We start from the raw sequence: 21,629 nt of genomic DNA, 5'->3' as shown, positions 1-21,629 counted from the left end.
CAACATCTATTCCTATAATCTTGCTTTATCAAAGACTCCGTCGGTCAAGTAGGTGAGGCCTTCTTGTATGATGGTGGCAACCACCTTGCCCTTGTCGTCGTACATGTACCCTCTGAGTAATGCTCTGTTGTTCAGAAGAACTTTCCACTGGTAGCAGCAGGCCAACCAGTTTTTGCTAATGTCAAAACTGTCCCATTCGTCACAATGGAAGTAGATATGATGATCCAAGGACATGGCGTTGTAATGGAATAGGTGGAGCATGTTCAAGGAGGTGTTCATCAACTGTTTCAGAGCATCACGGTGCTCGTCGTACTCTTGGTACGGGTTATCGACGGTTGGGTTCCAATCAAGATGTAATACTCGGGCCATGGTAGTTAGAATAGCAGTGTCACTTAAATCGGCTAATCCCACATAGTTAAGTTTGGCGTCGTTAAAAGATTTGCGATTTGATTTGATTGTTTCTTCGCTTGATTTAGATGAGTTAGGGTTACCTCCTTGATTAATTCCTCCCCAAACGGTGATCCATCTTTGCAGTGCTGACTGGTTATACTCTTCGGGACACAATTTGAAATCCTTAAATTCGTTCAGATATGCACTGCGAATATAATCGGTGTGTTCTACTATATTCAAATCATCAATGTTCTTATATTCGTTATAGAGTCTGGTTGGTGCTTGTTGAAATTCAATTTTTTCGGTTTTCCTTCTGGTCCCCGGCTTGATAAAGGCAATCATGGCATTGAACACAACCTTGCCTTCTTGGTGGGCTTCAATCCATCTTTGAGTAATTGTATTTCCTTCGTGTAACTTGGTAACCCGGTAACTCATAGGTATCTTGGGTTTACCCGGCTTGACAAAGTATGCGTGGAACAGCTCGGGAATGAATCCTGGAGCCAGCTCAATCCCAACTAATAACGTTTGGGCTACCATATGTCCTCCATAAACTCCTCTGGCTCCTGGCACCGGCAATAAGAGTTTATGGGCCCCGACATAATTGTTCTCGTCGACTTTTATCACCCGGAAAGCTTCTTGGAAATCAAACATGCCTATTCTGCACCAATCACTTAGAAGAAGTAGCTACTTCAATCACCTCAATTCCAATTCAAAGCCTATAATTTATAGCTTTGGTTGAATCACCCCGCAATACTCCGTATGATAGGGTTCTCTCTCAGTAATTTTTTTTTTTTTTTTTTTTGGTTGGTTGTTTTTTTACATGTGCTCATTAAAAGATTGCAAAATTTATATTTCTATACAAAGCCATCACCATTCACATGGACATTACTTCAAGGATGACAACACATTGCGAGTATCAACCGAAGTATCGTAGTTGAAGTCGAGATTGTATTTTTCTTTGAACTTCTGGATCAATTCGGCTTGTTCCTTGGAATTAATGTCTCGACTTGCCAACTGCACTTGATGGTCTCCGGATTGGATCAATTTTTTTTTGGCAAGGGTGTAATCGAAATCTCCTTCGGTTAATCTTGTTTGTGAGTTGTCACTGGAGTCTGTTTGTTTTGGTTGGATGGTATACATTGAATATGATAAGTTAGATCGGTTATATTTGGGAATCTCTTTGATTTCATTTTTAGTTAATTTAGCATCGAATTTTCTTTGTTTTAATATCAAATTTGAATCGAGGTCGTCTTTGACAACATCTTCGTCTTCAAAATCTTCTTTTACTTCTTCTTCCATTGGTTTGAGTCCCACTAGTTCTCTCTGTTTATTGGTTAATGGCAAATCGTAACACTGATCCTGAGGCTTGATCAATTTATATCCATATACGATAATATTTATTATTAATATCAGTTCAATTACCTTGATGATTATGCTCCCATAATAATTCAACCCGTTTTTTTCATCATCGAGTCCCTGTTTTAAATACTGATTGATCGACCGAACATTTGGATCTTGATTCATTTCCACCAATATAACTACGTAACGTGCTATATTATGGAAAAGTTTAACTAAAAGTAGCGAAAAAATACTATAGGCCAACTTGTAAAACTGTTGTTGCTTATTGACTTGTCGACTTAATGCAGTTTTAACCACTGGGTTCACCCATTCTCCAGTAGGATATTTGAGTGGGTCGTCCTCTTCATCGGACAATTCATCATCGAGTCTTGGTTGGGGATGCTCCGTTTCTTGCACTATTATAGGGTTTCTATTTTTCACTACTGATCCTGCTCCTGGTGGTAACAAGGCCTTGAATCCGTTTCTACTGCTAGCACTGGGTGGTTTATAGTAAATTGGTTCCTTCATGCCTGCGTCCCCGTTCTTGTGCCCTTCCTGTGGGGGCACACGGCGCTGCTGATGTAGTTTATGGGTCATGTTATTCAATGGCATTATTGGTTCATCATACAACATATCCTTGACTTTATCTTCATAATGTCCTTTCGACTGTTCTGATGGTTGATTTCCTATGACTGACGAGTGTCCACTCTTCTCATTAGGACTGGGCTCATCAATCAAATTATGTAATCGGTATCTCCTTATTGGTGATTGAGTCACTGTTCTCAATGGTGTATTATTCTTCGGTGTGGAGGACATGTTTGGTGGAGGCGTTGAAGTCTTACCAAACGTCTTCACTGGAGTAGAGAAGACATCACTCTCGTTAGAATTCAAAAATGATGACATCCTGATGTTTCTCCTTGGCTGGGTACAGAATGGGTTCTTTTGTTTGGTCTTAACGGTTCATCTAAGTTTATTTTTTTTTTTTTTTTCATACGTTTTTGGTGATGCTTGAAAATGTTAAGGTTTTTTTTTTATAGCGAACAAAATACATAAATTTTGCAATTAAATTCATTACTTCATTATTTCTACAAAGTTGCTAATTCTGCTTTGATAAATCAGCCAAAGGAGTGATGGTAGGTCTCCCATGAGCACATTGGAAAGGCAATTGGCAACGATGCAAACATTTGACCATGTTTTGCATATCTTTCATTTCCAACAAGTCTCCGAACATGATTGCCGATCGACATGCTTTTGAGTTGATAACTTCCACGATTATACCAGGCAAATCTTTGATTTTTTGAAACCAGTCGGCAGGAGACCCAGTGAGTTTTGCTGATTTGCGGTGTAGTGCTAAATCCCAGACGTGCTGTAAAATACTAGCTCGTAAGAACTGAGCGTCGTTAGCAATTTTTTCAATAAGTAATTCAGGCAAATGAGTAATATGTACTCGGCCATCTGTTTCATGAGTTTCGAAGTCAATGCCAAAGCTGTTGAAGTTTGGTCTGAACGCCGTTAAGTACTCGATTTCCTCTCCTGGTACTGAGAGATCAAACGGCTGGGCTAGTTTCACTCTTAAATCAGTGTCATAAACCTGATGGAGAAAAGTCATGTACAAGTTTTCAACTTTGATTCTTTCGTCACATGCATGCTGGTCAATGATCATTAAATTCTTGGTCCCTTCCGACTCAATAACAACCAAAATGAATTTCTTATATAATTGCAGTACCACCCGACAGTTGTCTTCGTGGAGACATTCTTTTTTCAAAGAAATGTTTTCCAAATCAACAGCATCAGGGTATTCCGACATTGTGTTGATTCTTCTTATATCATCATCTTCCGAGCATTTGTGCAAATGACAAGATATTGATGCTGTAAGGTGGGATTCGTTCGTTTTTGAAGATTTTATATTAACTGGCTTGTAAAAATATCCTGGACGATCGCTATTCAGTAGCATCCCCCTTATCTCGTCGGACTTTATGGATCCAAATCTGGAATTAGAGTTAAGTATAAAGCGGGAAGCTGCAGAGCTTCTCTTCAAAGGCAGGATATCGGTTGGTTCTTCCAGCATACGTTTCGTGGGGCTGGGGGTTGGCGAGCTTATTACTTTTCGATTAAGCTGTAAATCATAACCAGCGTGCTTAAGAAAGCTGATAAAGACTTTATTAAGCATTTTGAATAATACCCGCCATTGTCGAGGGTGAACAATCGTCTTTGAAGGATCCTGTAGTAAGTCACCAGACTGCGTTTTACATTCAAAATTAATCAAGAATACCGGATACTTGCTAAACGGTTTCCCAACTGAGCTAACTCTTTTTTTATGATCTGTGAAGTCAGTTAAGTTTAACTGCTGACCGCCAAAGTTGCATCCAACAAATATCTTATTTATCGTTTTTGAATCCTCTTCTGATACTTGAACCAGTCTCCCGTTGATTGAAATATACTGGTACTTTCGAGACTGATTAGGTTGGAGCCCAATAACTCCATGCATTTTGATGTCTTTGAATGAGGCATTTACAACTTCATGGGTCGGTAATAGACTGGATCCATAGATCGAAGTCAATAAATTCGAATACCAGTTCAAGTTCCCAAAAACCCTGTTAACCTTAAGTACCTTCTTGCTGGTCTGACTACCCTTATTGAGTTCCCATACTGTAATTCTAACATTCGGATGGTCAATTAAGCTCTTCAATACAACCTCCTTCACTTCATGTAGCAAGTTGTACTCGGGGAGCCTTAGCATATTGTTTCGCCTTACCGGAATATTCTGGAATAAGCTTGAAGCAGTCACAATGGTCCCGCTTGACCTGAAAGGTTCAAAGTAAAAGAAGTCATTGACGGGGTTTTCTTCCCTATTACTCATATCAAAGGGAAAAGCAATATTGGAGTTTCCGTCCCCAGTAAACCTCGTAATGTAACTAGAGTTGAAATCGGCTCTTTTCGAAACGATGGTCAAATTACTCATTGATGCTAGTGAATGAAGAGCCTCCCCACGAAACCCAAAGGTTTTTATACTAGTCAAATCTTCCAAGCGTCTTAACTTGGAAGTGAAGTAACGCTGGCAAATGCGTTCGAGCTCATCAGGAGGAATCCCAACCCCATCATCCTTCACCCAAAAACTCAACGACGCCAAGTCCAACTTAATATCAATCTGAGAGGCACCGGCATCGATACTATTCTGGATCACTTCTCTCACTGCAGCTCCATAGGTATTCAAGGTGATCTGCGACTGTAAACGAGCCTTCACACTGCTGCTTAGCTGCTGGATCTTCGGATGTGACAGTTTCATCTCCATTGCATCTTGACTCTCAAGTATACTCAAACTGGCTCCAAGTGATGATAAGTGCAGTGGGTCTTTTGGTCTGCTACTCTTTCTCTCCTACATTTTTCTTTTGCGAGTCTTGACTGATAACCCTGAAGATAATCAGAAAAAAATCCCCAGAATTAGCAAATATCTTGTATAAAAGCAGTTGAAAGAAACCTCTTGAACCAATGTCCAAGGCATATTCGCCAGAATTTAGCTCGAGGGATATAGGTCTCGATAAAAGCAAAACGGTACGTATCTATTCACTGGCTTGTTAGAACCTCTTAATGCTAACTAGTGGAAATAGTTTGATTGGAATGATAACTTGGATGAACAGCTTCTATCGTATCTCAAGGGTAGACGATTGTGGCCCGACTTTGGAGCTGAGTATGCTAACCAGATTCAATGGGATGATTTGGCTGGTAAATTGAACGTTTCACATATACCCTTTGTGCAAATGAAGGTGGACGACTTATATAGGCAGTATGTTTCTGAAACATGTTTCCCGGAAACAGATCTCGAAACATTGATGAATGAGTTCAATGATCCTGATACGACTGTCTACAAAGAAGCAACGGGTATAATAGATGGTTTGGGGCTTCAAAATTTCCAGAAAGAAATTCAGACAAACCCTGTAATAAACGATAAGGCTGATGCTTCAGGACTAAGGCAATCACTACTGGCAAAGTCGGAAAATATGGACAATACAATCACCCAGGTAGCCCATGCACCTCCTAAAGAAAAGGCAAAGTTGCCTATACGAGAAATGCCTCGACTTTCAAAAACTGAACGAAGAATGTCATTAGATTTAATGCATTTGAATCCTGATTATTTAAATCAAAAGAAAGATGCTACTAGACCAGGACTTCATAAGAGGAACTCCAGTCTAAGCAAGCCAGCACCAGTATCCACCAGTAATGTCAATGTTATCACCAAAGCCGAAGTAAATGCTCCGAAAACCCCTGTTAACACAATTGATTCCTCTAGTAAAGTCCCAATCAAAAATCGCTTGAGAGATGTACTGAAAAACTTTAAGTTTGGCTTAGGAAGAAAACAAGATGGACTGAATAAAAAGAACGATAAAGATACGAATGTCTTTTTGTTTAATCAACTAGGCCAAAAATTACGAAAATCTTCAAACGATCCTAAACTATCCGAGCCCGAAGCAGACCCTACTAACGAAGAGCATCCAGTTACTCCACGCCCTGGCTTCAATGATACCACTAAACAAAATAGAAGAGCGTCAATGGTTGGTGAAAGCTTGCCATTATATATCAGAAAACAATTAGAAGTCACTTCCCAGCAACAAGATGATAGATCGACTGCAAAAAATGGATCTTACAAAAAACCAGAGAAGTCTAGGGATATACCTCATAACGTCAATAATAAATCCACGGTATCTAGAAAACCTTCGAGGGTACATAATCTCTTAGCAAATTCGCAATCATTGTATATTCACTCAAAAGACGTGAATAATCCGACTTTTAAACAAAGCCCTGCTACAAGTAACAATCAAACCGACGAAACTTCCTTTTATGAAAACGAAACAACTTCAGACAATGATAAAGAATATATTCTGCCAACCCTGTTCACAAAATATTATGGGCCTGGGTACGGTGAGGAGGCAGCTTCAGACGATGACGAAGTGAGTAATGGCATTGAAGAAATGGATGTTGACTTTGTCAACATAACTGCTAGCTTCGAGGCAGATGACGTTAATCAGAGAGATGACGATGAAGATGAAGAGGATGATTATTTATTCACCATGTAGCGTGGAAACGATAATTTTTATTACGAATAGATTAAATATTACATATTATACAAATGATTAATTTTTTTTTGCTTTTACAATGCAATTGGAATATAAAAGAGAATGCAAGTGTTAGGATGATTAGTTTTGATCGATTAAGCTTCCAATTTTGTAGTAACCTCGCTAGCTGTTTTAATCGTAGTGAGACTGTACTCATAAACAAAGAGGGAAATGGCACTAGTTGGAGCAGTTTTCAACAAACTTATACTGAAACCTTTATAGAAACCTAAGGGCCCTTCTGACTTCAAAATTTTCATAAAGTTTCCAGTAGCGTTGAAAGGAGCTAATTCAGGCTCCATTATACTATGGACTTGAATTCTTTTTCTTAATGTATCGAGAGGGAAAGTTATACCTTTAGAAGTTGCACCGGCTATAAACCCACAAAATCCCTCTATGAAGGGAATATCATCCTTATACTGTTTAGAAAAGTCACGAGCTAATTCGTAAGACCAAAACATTAATCCAGTGGTACTAGCTACCGACAACATTGTTGGTTTAATACCAGCAAAATAACCAAAAAACCCATTCTTCAACCAGATATTCTTCATGGTCTTCACCATGGATAGAAACTCTTTAGAAGAGTTTGCTGCTAATCTTGTTCTCAATAAATCAAATGGATAAGTAGTTAAAGTACTTGCGATTCCTGCACCACTCCCCACGATTAAAGAACTAAAACTAGGGTTTATCTTGACATATTGAGGATACTTCGTTTCCAAGTCATTTAATGCTGAGTTAAGGAGTGTGTAGGATGTAAATTGAGTGGCTCCATATAGAATATACATGATTTCTGCTGGAACATTACCTTTCCACAAAGCAGTGATTCCTTCATTTCGAAGTAAGTTCTTAACAGTGTGGGCTGCATTATATTTGGCAGCAAACCCGTGTCGCTGAAGTTGGAGCCTGATCTTAATGGTGTCCAACGGTGCCGTCACAGCTCTTTATTAGTGATTAGTATCGGCCTGCTGTATTCCTTGAAGAAATTTCGATAACATACCTGGCAATAGCACCCGACATTGATCCTGCTACTGCAGCCTCCACAGCTGACACAGAAGAGTCCTTTCTAAGATGGTCTTCCCTTTCTGTTTTACCCATTCGACACCTTGAGAAGACTACTAGATGATCATTAAGTGTTTCAGAAACCACATAATTGCTTATCATTCTCAATGAGATGAAGCGTACTGCGACTTTTTTTGCGTTGGAATTTTCCAATTTTTTCAGCCAAATGACTATACTACAGTAATGAATTACAACAAAGTATATATATATGATTAGTATTCTGCTAAAACTTCTTTTAGGATTTGAGGGTACCACTTAGCACTCACGTCCTGGTGGCTTTTGATACGATTTCTGAAAACAGCATAGCCAACTGGATGTTTTTCAACATCTGGCTGGTATTGAAATCCAACGTCAACAGCCCAATCTTCTATTTTACGGTCCCGCTCGTCTTTTATATCCAAGACATCTTGCGGAATATCTTTCAAGGAAACTTTGTAAGAGTCGAGATCAATTGTCTGGAAAAATGGAATCGATATACGAGTGCCAGACCCTGCCTTGGGTATAAGAACTCGGTGGATGGTTGCTTTACATACACCTTTAGAAATTGCTTCTAGAGTTTGGCCGTTGTTAACAACCAACGCATTTGGAATGTTAGGAACAGTTATCCATTTTCCTTGAAAGTTTTGTACTTGTAATGAGTCCGTATGGTCTGTGGCTTGATATATATAGGTCAACAAGTCTGAATCACGATGAGGTCCACAACCTTGGCCAGCAGTGTTGGGAGTATCATCCAAAGAAACTGCCGACTTGTTTTCAAGCTGATGGAAATCCGGATAAGCAATTAGTTTCATTTTGCACTGTTGATTCTCTTTGAAGTAATTATCCATGGCATCCTTTGGTAGTCCAATTGACTCACAAACCAATCTTCTGAATTCAGTGGCTAAGTTAGTCATTCTGGTGATATGATTCAACACCGTAGGCTTGAAATTGGGGATATACTCCCCATCGGGCCATAAGTTGGGTCCTTCTATGTTTCTGTAAATTGGTTCGTCTTTTCCGGGAGCTGGCAATTCGGTGGCTAGGTCAATCTGTTCCCTCCAGTCGGTATGAAGGGCAGTGATTTCATTGGCTAGTCTAGTATACCCCAAGAAATGTGGAGAATGGATCATCTCACATTCTGCCTTCACTTCTTGTGGCAACTTGAAAAATTCAAAAGACTGGTTCTTGATCAGCTCGAGTTCTTCTTTACTGGGACCAATTGCTTCGTAATTTGTAAGTAGTAAAAATCCAACGTTTATCAAAGCATTTCTCAATTGCAGCAAGAACTCGGGTTTAGTCTCAGGGTCTTGGGAAAGCCTCAAGTCAAGTACTGGAATCTCCTGGAATGACATTTTCACTAATACTCTGGGTTACTATCAAATAGACTATGACTCAAGAGGATCATTGAGGTTTAAGTACTTACTGGGAGCCACAGTAATTGAACTTTTCCAATTAGTCAGAAAAAAAAATCTAACTTCCCGTGATCTTTTCAGTATCAAAAGACCCTCAACAGTCGACCTATGGTCTCTTCCGCTGACGTTTATAATGACATTGGTAACTGTAATCTGTTACCTCTGATTCTACAGCTTCTTTTCCATCGGGTACTAAATGCAATATTTTCCTGGTGAAGCAAGGATTGCTGTTTCGTTGGGTGATCTCCTACAACGTGTATTGGTTTTTTAAACCTTCCCTTATAGTCAATGTCAACCTCATAGTGACTACTATATTCCCAAGGAAGGCAATGAACGTATTGGACCAACTGAGGTGGCCATTGAAGAACTTAACAGCACTTAAAAAAAAAAAAAAAAGGCTCTGAAAAAAAATTAAAGAACGAGGTGGAAAAAATCGACGGAATCAATTAAATCTTTGATAAACGATTCTTTCCTTCATATCAATTAATCAGGATAATCAGTTGCCTTTCTATAATGTCTGATATAGTAAGCAACCCGGCCATCAAGGGTGCCGAGCTATTGGTACCCAAAACATTGATATTAAGACCTTGGGTATGGCCATTTGCCATTATATATCCAATTTTCACCAATATCTATATGAATCATTATGATACATATATTGTTGGATCTGAATGGACCTTTGTTTATTTGTTAACTATTCTTTCTGTTAATTTATTGTTTTGGTTAATGCCCCATTGGAATATAAATATTGATGCTAGATTCAATTACAGTCCAGTTAAAAGTATTGCCGAAGCATCACATATTAAAATTACTCCAGCACCAAATTCAGGTATTGGAGAAATTTGTGAAATTGTTAGAGAAGTTTTCCATGATGGTGAAAAACAAGTTAGTTTCTTATACCAAAAGAGACGTCATTTATTCCATCCTGAATTAGCTAAATTTTCTCCACCAGAGTTTAAATTTAATGAATTGCCTCCTTTGGGTTACTTTCAAAAATCAACTGGATTGTCTGGTGATTTAGAAAAATGGAAAAGAAATTATGGTGAAAATAAATTTGATATTCCTCTTCCTACATTTTTGGAATTGTTTAAAGAACATGCTGTTGCTCCATTTTTCGTTTTTCAACTTTTCTCTGTTGCCTTATGGTGCATGGATGAACAATGGTACTACTCTCTCTTTTCTCTTTTCATGTTGGTTTCCTTTGAAATGACTACTGTGTTCCAAAGAAGAACAACCATGGCTGAATTCCAAAGTATGGGTATTAAACCTTATACTATTTATGTTTATAGAGATAAAAAATGGAAACAAATTGAAACCAATGACTTGCTACCAGGTGATATAGTATCTATTACTAGAACTCAAGATGATAGTGCTATCCCTTGTGATTTGTTATTGCTTGATGGTTCTGCAATCGTTAATGAAGCAATGTTGTCTGGTGAATCTACTCCTTTATTGAAAGAATCGATCAAATTAAGACCAAGTGATGAAAATTTGCAACCAGAAGGTCTTGATAAAAATTCTTTATTACATGGTGGTACTATGGCTTTGCAAGTTACTAAACCTGAAAATCCAATTATCCCAGTTGCCCCTGATCATGGTGCTTTAGCTTTTGTTGCTAAAACTGGGTTTGAAACTTCTCAAGGTTCTTTGGTTAGAATGATGATTTTCTCAAGTGAAAGAGTTTCAGTTGGTAATAAAGAAGCCTTTTTCTTTATCTTGTTCTTACTTATCTTTGCTATTGCTGCTTCTTGGTATGTTTGGGTTGAAGGTACTAAAATGGGTAGAATTCAATCCAAATTAATCTTGGACTGTATTATTATTCTTACCTCTGTTGTTCCTCCTGAATTACCAATGGAATTGACCATGGCTGTCAACACTTCTTTATCTGCTTTACAAAAACACTTTGTTTATTGTACTGAACCGTTTAGAATCCCATTGGCCGGTAGACTTGATGTTTGTTGTTTCGATAAAACTGGTACTTTAACCGCTGAAGATTTGGTCTTTGAAGGTTTAGCTGGTTTCAAAAATGATAATATCCATCATTTATTCAATTGTTCTGAAGCTCCAAAGACTACTTCTTATGTTTTAGGTTCCGCCCACGCTTTAGTCAAATTAGATGACGGTGATGTTGTTGGTGACCCAATGGAACAAGCAACCTTAAAGGCTGCTAATTGGACTGTTGGTAATCATGACACTGTTGAAAGATCCTTGGATTCTGGTAAAACCGAAAAAATTAAGATTTTACGTCGTTTCCAATTCTCTTCTGCTTTGAAAAGATCTTCTGCTATCACTTCTATTAATACCTTACCAAATAAGCATTTTGTTGCTGCTAAAGGTGCCCCTGAAACAATCCGTACTATGTTGGTAGATGCTCCTGAAAATTATGAAGAAATTTATAAATCTTTTACTAAATCTGGTAGTCGTGTTTTGGCTTTGGCTTATAAAACTTTGGATACTGGCATTAGTGTAACTAAAGTAAAGAGAAATGAAATTGAATCTAAATTGAACTTTGCTGGTTTTATTGTTTTCCATTGTCCATTGAAACCTGATGCTGTTGAAACTATTAAAATGTTGAATGAATCATCCCATCGTTCAGTCATGATTACTGGTGATAATCCATTAACTGCCTGTCATGTTGCTAAAGAAGTTGCTATTACTACTAAAGATGTTTTGATATTGGATGCTCCAGAAGATCATCATGAAGTTGATGAGGAACAAAATTTGGTCTGGAGAAATGTCGAAGAAACCGTTGTTATTCCTTTTAAGAGTACTGACAATATTGATGTCGAATTGTTCAAAAAACATGATATCTGTATTACTGGTTATGCTTTAAATCATTTGAGTGAACACCATCAAATCTTGGATTTATTGAAACATACTTGGGTTTATGCTAGAGTTTCACCTGCTCAAAAAGAATTTATTTTGACTTCCTTGAAAGATGCTGGTTATAACACCTTAATGTGTGGTGATGGTACTAATGACGTTGGTGCTTTAAAACAAGCCCATATTGGTGTTGCTTTATTGAATGGTACTGAAGAAGGTATGAAGAAAATTGCTGAAAATAGAAAAATTGAAGCTACTAAAACTATTTATGAAAAACAAGTTGCATTATTTGCAAACTGGGGTAAACCTGCCCCACCAGTTCCGCCAATTATTGCTCACTTATATCCACCAGGTCCAAGTAATCCAAAATATTTAGAAGCTATGGAAAAGAAGGGTGTTGAAATAACCCCAGAATTAAGACAAACTGTTGAATTGGCTAACAAACATGGTTCAACTATTACACAACCAACTGGAGGTAATCCAAATGCCAATAATATTGCTGATAGCTTCTTGGGTGCATTAAATGATGCCGAAGCTGAAGATGAAGTTCCAACTTTGAAATTAGGAGATGCATCAGTTGCCGCACCATTCACATCTAAATTATCATCTGTTTCAACTGTTACCCATATCGTTCGTCAAGGTCGTTGTGCTTTAGTTTCCACTATTCAAATGTATAAGATTTTAGCATTGAATTGTTTGATTTCTGCATATTCCTTATCAGTTTTATATTTAGCCGGTATTAAATTTGGTGATGGTCAATCTACTATTTCAGGTATCTTATTATCGGTTTGTTTCTTGAGTATTTCTCGTGCTAAACCATTAGAGAAATTATCTAAGGAAAGACCTCAAGATGGTATTTTCAATTTCTATATTATGGGATCAATTTTAGGTCAATTTGCAATCCATATTATTACTTTGATTTATATTACCAATGAAATTTACATATTAGAACCAAGAGAACCTCAAGTTGATTTAGAAAAGACTTTTAGTCCATCATTGTTGAACACCGGTATGTTTTTATTACAATTGGCTCAACAGGTTTCTACATTTGCTGTCAACTACCAAGGATTGCCATTCAGAGAAAGTATCAAGGACAATAAAGGTATGTACTATGGTTTATTAGGAGTTGCTGGTTTAGCATTATCTGGGTCAACTGAGTTTTTCCCAGAGTTGAACGAACAAATGCAATTCGTTCCAATGGATACAGTCTTCAAGACCAAGTTGACTGGTTGTATTTTACTTGACTTGGGTGCAACCTGGGCTATTGAAATTGTATTAAAATACTTTTTCATGAACTCAGCTCCTGCTGATATTGCTTTAAGAGATGATTAGTTAGGGTCTCTCTGTGTTTTTTTATCGTTTTTTTTTATAGATCTCGTATCCTCCTAAACTCTTTTAATATTGAAATATATTTGTATATATACATTTTGTATCACTATGTAAGGAATGATTTACGTGAAGCCGAAGTTAATTTGAAAAGCTCAATTTGCGGTAAAATTTTAAAAACCACTGAGTTGACGAGTATACAAGGTAAATCCAAACAAACACTCCATACAAAAGTTACTCGAATTTTCCATTAGACTATTATTATTGTTTTGATCGAAGCTTAATTACGAGTTTTCGTTTTAAGTTAAAAATAGTTCCGATGTAAGTCCCAAATACCGAAAAAAAAGGCAGCTACGGAAAACGATAAAAATTTAAATCTTGTTTGTATTGAAGATTGAATTGATTCAAATATGCTATATATGCTAAGACTTATTGCTGGGACTCCAATTACTGGAGTTTAGAAATGTCTAAATTTCTATCAAGTTTAGAAATTTTCAAAACTTTAACTTCACTTCTATCGACAATTTCGAAATTATCCAATTGATTGGCTATTTTGTTCAAGGTATCAATGATTTCGTCATTACTCATGGGGCTTTTAAGTGAATTTTTCACTAGGGAAACCATTTTACTGAAGGGATAACTTTTATGAGATTTTATTCCATGAAATTCGTAAATTATGTTATAAATTGAAACCAATCGACTATTAATGTAATCCTCGCGGGTGTTTGAAGGAGGTTCAGCTATTTTGGCAGTTTTCTCCTTCAATTTGATCCTTTCAATTAACGAAAGCTTATCGTTATCTTTGGATTTGAACTCGAACTTGTTCTGAATGTTCTTCAAATCATTGGAAGTCTTTTTGATCACTGGTTTAACAATCTTATGATCTTTAATCACCCGGGTCTGTTTTTCAAATTTGTAATAGCTTGATAATTCTTTTGTAGGTAGTGTTGATTTATCCTTATTTTGCAGGATCCAATTATTTAATGATTCGATGAATCTTGCTTTCCGTTCGGGGATTAATCGACTAAAATTTGATATTGACGTGGGACTAATCAAGATATCATCATGGTTATTCAATAAATTATAGTTACTCGAATCAATTTCCAATATTTGGCATATTTCATGGTTGGTAATTCTCTTATTTAGTAGACTAGAGACCGAATCAAGAACTTTTTGTAGTGATGGATTCTTAATATTATTTGAATAATGTATACTCAATATAGTATCGATGGAATTATAAACAACTACCAAGTCCTTCAACAAACTTTGAGAGATTCTAGGATGGTATCTTATCTCATGATTCATCCTCTTGTTGAACTGGCGAAGCAACATTCACACGCATCAAACAAAATTTCAAGTCTTCTTTCAGTCCTGGTTGATTTTCCAATTTCATTGATGCTCAGTGCAAATGTTCCGTTAAATCTTACCCCAGTACAATTTCTACAAGCTTCTTTCTACAGTAGTCAATTTCTAATAAAAACGTATATTTAACACATAAAATAAAGAATTAAAATCAAAGATTAACTTATTTTTTTTCTTCTTTTTTATCACCAGAGTGATTCTTTTGGACTTCTTTGTAAGCTTCTTGAGCTTTGTCTTGGTAAGAACCTTCTTTGGAAGAGAAAGCACTGTAAGCAGTTTTAGCGTCTTCAGTGTATTCTTTGTTGGAGGCAATTTCCTTACCTTTTTTAATTAAATCGTCGAAACCCATTGTGATATATTTGTTATAATTAATTTACTATTTAATAGAAAAGAGAAGAAAGGAAAAAGAATTTATTATGTCAATTGGGTGGAAAAGGGGGTATTTATATACTTTTTGGGGACTCGGTGAATATGAAATGGGAATTGAAATTGGGCATTGACGTTGAAATTTATCTCTGATTGTATTACAAAAGTCACGCTTACACTAACAAGAAACACCCTAATTTGGAGATTTACCGTTTCGCTTACTCATTTGATTCTACGCGTACTTGTAATTTCATTTTTGGCCATTCTAACCCCCAAACCCTGGTGCAATTGGCCTGAATAGACTCTAATCTAAGGGGTACTAAATGCATTGGAAGACTGTTCTGAAACGGTATTCTGCTGTTTGATTATGTAATCGAATTTCCTTGGTGCACGGGTGTGGTTGGCGCACAGCCTAGGGATATTTGGGTAACGGCGCACGACCCTCTCTTTCTCCGAATTCTGAGTTGCAGCCAATCAGTTTAGCCTAGTATCATCTTATCAGATAATAAGATGCCTAGCTCTTCATATGTAGTTTGTTTGCAGATTAATGAACTGGTAGAGTTATTACTACGGTCTATTGTTATTTATAAGTAAGTTCATTCACAAAAATTAATTAGAAGGGTACTAAAACAATATATATATATATAACTTGGGGTTGAAATCAAAGCTTCAAGTTTTCTAAAACAGAGATGGTTTGTTCGTAACCTTCGATTTCTGCTTTAATGTTTTCATTTCTATTGTAAGCAGCTTCTTTGGCCTTTTCAACGGTTTTTTCGGTAAATTTACTAATGGATTCCAAAACTTTCTTTTCATTTTCTTTAGCATTGGATAATTTCTTAGCGACTTTACTGATTTCTAAATCTAAATCAATTTGACCCTTGACTAACAAGTGAACAGTAGTGGTTGTATTGATTGATTGTAAAGCACAACCGCTTGGTACTTTAACGGTATCGTTGTCGACAATGTTAACAGTTTCAACACCTTTAATTAATGAAACGATGGAATCTTGTTGTTCTTTGAGGTTTTTGTTGGTTTCTTCATCACTACTTTCGATATAAATTGAACCATTTTTCAAGATGTTGTATTGAGCTAATAAAGATCTAGCACCTTTAGTAGTTTCCAAAATTAGGTTATAATCATTCAAAGATTTAAAGTCTTCAAAAGATTTATCAAATTGAGGATATTCAGCAACCATGATAGATTTAGTTTCATCATTAGCACGACGTGGTAATCTTTGCCACATTTCTTCAGTAACAAAAGGCATGAATGGATGAATTAATTTTAAGGCTTCATCAATACAAGTATATAAAGTGTTTTTAGCCAGGATTTGTTGTTCTAAACTACCATCTTGAATCAAATACTTAGAATTTTCAATGTAAACATCACATAAATCATACCAAAAGTTATAAATTGAATTGGTTGATTCGAAAAAATCACGATTTTCTAAATGTTCATTACACTCTTTAGCAGTAACAGTTAGTTTATGTAATATCCATTTTTCAACTAACGATTCTTTACCAGTTAATTCTCTTGAAGCAGTTGGTTTGAAATCTTCTCCCAATTTACCTAAAACGAATTTAGTTGCTTGGTAAATTTTGTTACAGAATTTTCTATAACCTTCAACTCTCAAAATATCTAAATTGATATCTCTACCACCAGTAGTATAAGCACATAAAGCAAATCTTAAAGCATCAGTACCACATTCTGGGATACCTTGAGGATATGTTTGTTTTTGACCTTCAGTGGCTCTCTTCAATTCTCTTGGATCTAAGTTACCGCTTAGTAATTTATCATGTAATCCTTGTAATGGAATACCAGCAATAACATCTAATGGATCAATGACATTACCTAAAGATTTAGACATTTTACGACCTTGAGCATCTCTAACTAATGAATGACAAAAGACTTCCTTAAATGGAACTTCACCGGTTAATTTTAAGCCTAATAAGATCATTCTACTGACCCAGAAGAATAAAATATCCCAACCAGTTTCTAACATTGACATTGGACTAAATAATTCCATATCCTTACTTTTCTTTGGCCATCCTAAAGTAGAAATTGGCCATAAACCTGAGGAGAACCAAGTATCTAAAACATCTTCATCTTGTTCTAATTTGAATTTACGTTCAGTACCAAATTTCTTGTTAGCTTTTTCTAAAGCTTCTTCATAAGTTCTACCAGCAACCCAATAAGTATTATCTAATCTACTATTTTCTTCACCTTCAAATTCAACAAAATAAACAGGGCATCTGTGACCCCACCACAATTGTCTGGAAATACACCAATCTTGAATGTTTTCTAACCAATGGAAATATTCCAGTTCACTGGTCTTAGGAGTAATAGTGATATCACCATTTTTAACGGCTTTAATAGCTTCTTTAGCCATATCCTTTTGGTCAACCCACCATTGTGGTTTCAATAATGGTTCAATAATATCACCAGATCTAGAACAAAGAGGAATGGTCATTTCATTATCTTTTTGATCAACATATAAACCTTTGGCTTTCAATGCTTCGATAACTTTGTACCTAGCGTCGAATCTCTTCATACCTTGCCATTCACCACAGTTTTCATTAAGATAACCATCATCAGTTAAAATATTGATAAATTCCAAATTGTTTCTCTTACCAGTATTGTAATCATTAGTATCATGAGCTGGAGTAATTTTAACTGCACCAGTACCGAACTCCATATCAACGGCTTCGTCATCGCAAATAATTGGAATTTTTCTATCTAAAAATGGATGTTTAACGAATTTACCGTGTAAGTGTTTGTAACGTGGATCATTTGGATGAACAGCAACACCAGTATCACCAAATAAAGTTTCAGGTCTAGTGGTAGCGACGGTAAGTTTTTCATCTAATCCATCAACTTCATAAGAGAAACTAGTTAAGACACCAAATTCAATCTTGGATTCATAATTTGGAACTGCAAGTAAAGTTCTACCAGCGATAGTTTTATTATCAACTTCTAAATTAGAAATTGCAGTGTTTAATTTAGTTGACCAGTTAACTAATCTTGAAGCTCTGTAAATAGTTCCATCTTCATGTAATCTGACAAAGGCTTCAGTAACAGCTTCACTCAAATCTGGATTAAGAGTGAAAGCTTCTCTAGACCAATCGTATGAGGCACCTAATTTTTTGAATTGGTTCTTGATTTTAGCATGATATTCTTCTTTCCATTCCCAAACTTTTTCAACGAATTTTTCACGTCCGTAATCATGTCTGGTTTTACCCTCTTTAGACCAAACTTGTTTTTCAACAACGGATTGAGTTGCAATACCGGCATGATCAAAACCTGGTAAGAATAAGGTAGTTTTACCTTTCATTCTATTATATCTGATCAAAGTATCTTGTAATGAAACGGTTAAAGCATGTCCAATATGTAAAGCACCAGTAACATTTGGTGGAGGTGCAGGAATAGAGAAAGAACCTTGTGGTTTAATTTCACCATCTTTAGTTAATTCTGGCTCGAAAAATCCAGATTTATCCCACCAATTGTACCAAGAACTTTCAACATTACTTGGGTTATAAGCTTTAAAAGCAGCGTCTTCTAAAGAAACCAAAATCTTCTTATCACCCTGTTTGGTTTCATCTTTGAATTCAGGAATTGGTTCAGCTGGTTTCTTTTCCTTCTTTGGTTTTTTTGGTTCAGATGGTTTTTTAGAATCAGCTTGTTGCTTGGCCTTTTTGGCATTGAACTTGGCTAATTTTTCAGCCTTTTTACGTTCTTTTTCGAGTTCTTTGGCTGACTTTTCTTTAACTGGAGCTTCACCTGCTTGAGCTGGAGCTGGAGCTGGAGCTTGTGCTTGATTTGGAGCTGGTTCACTTGGAGATGACTTTTCACTCATTCTAAAGGATAATAATCTACGTGAGATGATAAAAGGTCTAAAAGGCTTTTGATATACTTTACTTCTAACAACACTTCTAACAAGTAATCCTTTAAATAGCATACAGCGAAGGAATTCTTCAACTAACTGAAAAATTTTTTTTGAATTTTTTTTCCATCATTTGATGATAATTTCTACTGCGAAACGAGAATTAGTCACAGTTTATATATCTACAGAGGTTGTTATCGTAATATTCTTTATTAAAGTATATGAGTCATATGCTAGAACTTGGGCTTTTTGTTTGTATCGTTATCTTCGTCTTGTAGTCTTTTCATACCGGTGAACCATTTATTACCGGCGATACTCAGTAGGGTTGCCGGAGAATTGATAGAGGTATTAGGTTCAGTTTCGGGATTTGATAAAGTGAATGTGTCTAAGGCATCATTTGCTGAAGTTTGTTTTTGCTTTTGAAGCCTATTTATCATTGACTTTGACATTTTAGCATTGGTATTAGTATTAATATTGATATTAAGTCTACCTTGACTACCTGATTTTGACATCCCAAGACCGACTTCTTCACCCATGGCATTAATGATTGAGTCTTCTTCTTTACCAAACTCCATTTTATTTTGGGCTTTTCGTAAGTCAGACATTTGGAAACGTTCTTTCATTTTTCTAAATCTTCTACCCCCTCTTTTTTTGGATTTAGATTCAATTGGTATTGGCAATGCTTTATCATTGGTCATATCTGGGGGAGTTAATAACTTATCGATTTTATTTTCAATTTCCTGTTTATAACTTAGGCCAATTTCACCACTTAATGAAGATTTTGATAAATCAATTCTAGCTGCAAGGACTACTTTAGCACTTACGATCCTCATTGCTTGTTTCATAATCTCTTTGGGCAAGAAATTAATCAAATCACAGTGATATAGGTATCCGGTGGCCCTTATGGGACCTGGATTGGTTTTTGTAGTAGAAGAAAGATCTTTTACTCCTAATGAGGGAATATTGCATGCTGGAGTTAATGACAATTGCCTCAAGGAACCGGTGGCAATCAATAATTGGGAAGTTGTTAAAGGACCTATAATAGCAGAAACATTGGGACAAAATTTCGACAATTTAACCGAAATAAAAGATGATAATTCCACTAAAATTTCATTCAACTCAAGCACCAATGAGCACGCTTTGAGAACATTTAAAAAAACTTCATCTTCTAATTGAACTTGTTTGGAAGATTGTTGTAAGCCTGCCATTATAATGATGAGGACTTTTTCATTTGTAGTTATTCTCTTTAGTTCATCTTCGTAGCTTTTAATATTCTTCAAATCTTGATTGATCAACATGACTATTTTTGAATAATCGACCGGATTCAATATCAAGGTCTCCAATTCAGAAAATACCGGCTTGTAGTTTATCTTGGTGAAGTTATGAATCATTGCAATTTCATTATTGATGAGATTAGATAACTCATTAATTTGCAATATGAACTTATATTCATCATTTTCGTGAGCTTGGTTGACACTGGACAACAATTCCAAGTAATCAACAGTCTCATCATTGGAATACTCTTGAATCTTGGTCCTTAATTCTGGTATTATGGGTTTAATCTTCGATATCTTTGTTATATCTTGCACGGTATCGTACTGGCCTATTCTATCCAATATTATACCATTATTTGAGTCTGAAAGCACCGAACTCAACTTATCATGGTGCACTTCCACTTCCGACTGCACTTCCACTTGCTCATCTTCACTTTCAAAGTCGTCTAGTAGTTCATTCTCATAGTCTGTCATGGTTAACGATGAAAGACATTAATTTTTCAAAAGCGCACACTAAATCTTTTGATTTTTTCAAATCTTCACATTTTTTTGTTTTTTTTTTTTTTTTGACTGCTACGATGAGCTTAAAGTTAAACACATTTTAAACACCAGGATGACTTTTGAATTGAAGACCGGTATTCTCGATCGAGTGGACGGATCCGCCGAGCTAACCATAGGAAACACCAAGTTAATAGTATCGGTGACGGGACCAATAGAAGCCAAAATAAAACAAGAATTACCAACTTTGGCAAGTTTAGAAATAATTATTAGACCATCGATTGGAGTTTCCAGTACACGAGAGAAATTCATAGAGGACAAGTTAAGAAGTATATTGCAAGACGTTATAATAAGGTACAAGTATCCAAGACAGTTAATTCAAGTTGTGGTACAATTTTTAATAACTGATTCAAGTAATCAACAATTAATTGGTAAAAGTGGACATAATTTTGATTATACTGGGAATGAATTGAATGCAGCCATCAACGGAAGTTATTTTGCGCTTATTGATGCGAATATAGAGATGTATAGTTCATTTGCATCTGCCTTGGTTAGTATTGATGAAGATCAAGAGGTTATTAAGAATCCAAATTTGACGAAATTAATTGAAGGTAAATCCAGTCATTTAGTTTGCTTTAATATTAAAGACGGTAAATCAAGTAAAATCATGTTTTTAGAAAGTTATGGAGATTTCAAACAAGAACAATTGATTAAGATTCTTGATATAACATCCAAAGAATGTGAATTTTTACATAACAAATATCAAAGAAAGTTTATAAACGATAAGATCAAACAAGATTTTATCTGGACTTGTTAA

General features: G+C 36.1%; 11 protein-coding genes across 11 annotated transcripts; 3 read left to right on the top strand and 8 right to left on the bottom strand.

Annotated features, from left to right (window-relative positions):
• Window positions 1-12: 12 nt before the first annotated feature.
• On the bottom strand, window positions 13-1,041 carry HYPBUDRAFT_158641 (uncharacterized protein; the record flags this gene model as incomplete). Its single annotated transcript, XM_020222391.1, has 1 exon — window positions 13-1,041. One exon carries the CDS (start codon window positions 1,039-1,041, stop codon window positions 13-15), a length of 1,029 nt encoding a protein of 342 aa, XP_020074138.1.
• A 178-nt stretch (window positions 1,042-1,219) lies between these two features.
• Window positions 1,220-2,755, bottom strand: HYPBUDRAFT_153962 (uncharacterized protein; the record flags this gene model as incomplete). The annotated part of the gene is made up of 1 exon (XM_020221828.1): window positions 1,220-2,755. A coding segment is annotated over exon 1 (1,247 nt), but the record flags the coding sequence as incomplete, so codon positions are not given.
• On the bottom strand, window positions 2,736-5,069 carry MLH3 (mismatch repair protein). The gene has a single exon (XM_020221827.1). The coding sequence runs from the start codon at window positions 5,018-5,020 to the stop codon at window positions 2,825-2,827; it is 2,196 nt and encodes a 731-aa protein (XP_020074136.1). The 5' UTR covers window positions 5,021-5,069; the 3' UTR covers window positions 2,736-2,824.
• Window positions 5,070-5,173: 104 nt separating this feature from the next.
• On the top strand, window positions 5,174-6,906 carry HYPBUDRAFT_13254 (uncharacterized protein). The gene is made up of 2 exons (XM_020219483.1): window positions 5,174-5,280; window positions 5,337-6,906. Exons 1-2 carry the CDS (start codon window positions 5,218-5,220, stop codon window positions 6,798-6,800), a joined length of 1,527 nt encoding a protein of 508 aa, XP_020074135.1. The 5' UTR covers window positions 5,174-5,217; the 3' UTR covers window positions 6,801-6,906.
• HYPBUDRAFT_143957 (thiamine transporter) lies at window positions 6,807-7,974 on the bottom strand. The gene is made up of 2 exons (XM_020219870.1): window positions 7,834-7,974; window positions 6,807-7,775 (listed from the first exon to the last, which is right to left on the bottom strand). The coding sequence occupies exons 1-2, from the start codon at window positions 7,929-7,931 to the stop codon at window positions 6,935-6,937; spliced, it is 939 nt and encodes a 312-aa protein (XP_020074134.1). The 5' UTR covers window positions 7,932-7,974; the 3' UTR covers window positions 6,807-6,934.
• Window positions 7,975-8,083: 109 nt separating this feature from the next.
• HYPBUDRAFT_153958 (uncharacterized protein) lies at window positions 8,084-9,638 on the bottom strand. Its single transcript, XM_020221826.1, has one exon. The coding sequence runs from the start codon at window positions 9,224-9,226 to the stop codon at window positions 8,108-8,110; it is 1,119 nt and encodes a 372-aa protein (XP_020074133.1). The 5' UTR covers window positions 9,227-9,638; the 3' UTR covers window positions 8,084-8,107.
• A 52-nt stretch (window positions 9,639-9,690) lies between these two features.
• On the top strand, window positions 9,691-13,496 carry SPF1 (ion-transporting P-type ATPase). The gene has a single exon (XM_020219869.1). The coding sequence runs from the start codon at window positions 9,800-9,802 to the stop codon at window positions 13,439-13,441; it is 3,642 nt and encodes a 1,213-aa protein (XP_020074132.1). The 5' UTR covers window positions 9,691-9,799; the 3' UTR covers window positions 13,442-13,496.
• Window positions 13,497-13,882: 386 nt separating this feature from the next.
• On the bottom strand, window positions 13,883-15,146 carry HYPBUDRAFT_8000 (uncharacterized protein; the record flags this gene model as incomplete). The annotated part of the gene is made up of 2 exons (XM_020223706.1): window positions 13,883-14,743; window positions 15,006-15,146. 2 exons carry the CDS (start codon window positions 15,144-15,146, stop codon window positions 13,883-13,885), a joined length of 1,002 nt encoding a protein of 333 aa, XP_020074131.1.
• A 678-nt stretch (window positions 15,147-15,824) lies between these two features.
• VAS1 (valine--tRNA ligase) lies at window positions 15,825-19,013 on the bottom strand (the record flags this gene model as incomplete). Its single annotated transcript, XM_020219018.1, has 1 exon — window positions 15,825-19,013. One exon carries the CDS (start codon window positions 19,011-19,013, stop codon window positions 15,825-15,827), a length of 3,189 nt encoding a protein of 1,062 aa, XP_020074130.1.
• Window positions 19,014-19,235: 222 nt separating this feature from the next.
• Window positions 19,236-20,293, bottom strand: HYPBUDRAFT_153956 (U4/U6-U5 snRNP complex subunit). Its single transcript, XM_020221825.1, has one exon. It carries the CDS (start codon window positions 20,246-20,248, stop codon window positions 19,274-19,276), a length of 975 nt encoding a protein of 324 aa, XP_020074129.1. The 5' UTR covers window positions 20,249-20,293; the 3' UTR covers window positions 19,236-19,273.
• Window positions 20,294-20,927: 634 nt separating this feature from the next.
• Window positions 20,928-21,629, top strand: HYPBUDRAFT_163361 (exosome non-catalytic core subunit; the record flags this gene model as incomplete). Its single annotated transcript, XM_020222614.1, has 1 exon — window positions 20,928-21,629. The coding sequence occupies one exon, from the start codon at window positions 20,928-20,930 to the stop codon at window positions 21,627-21,629; it is 702 nt and encodes a 233-aa protein (XP_020074128.1).

This window comes from Hyphopichia burtonii, assembly GCF_001661395.1.
Source record: "Hyphopichia burtonii NRRL Y-1933 unplaced genomic scaffold HYPBUscaffold_8, whole genome shotgun sequence".
NCBI classification, from domain to species: Eukaryota; Fungi; Ascomycota; class Pichiomycetes; order Serinales; family Debaryomycetaceae; genus Hyphopichia; species Hyphopichia burtonii.
Note: the sequence above shows the minus strand (reverse complement) of the source record. Positions and strands in the feature narration are given on the sequence as shown.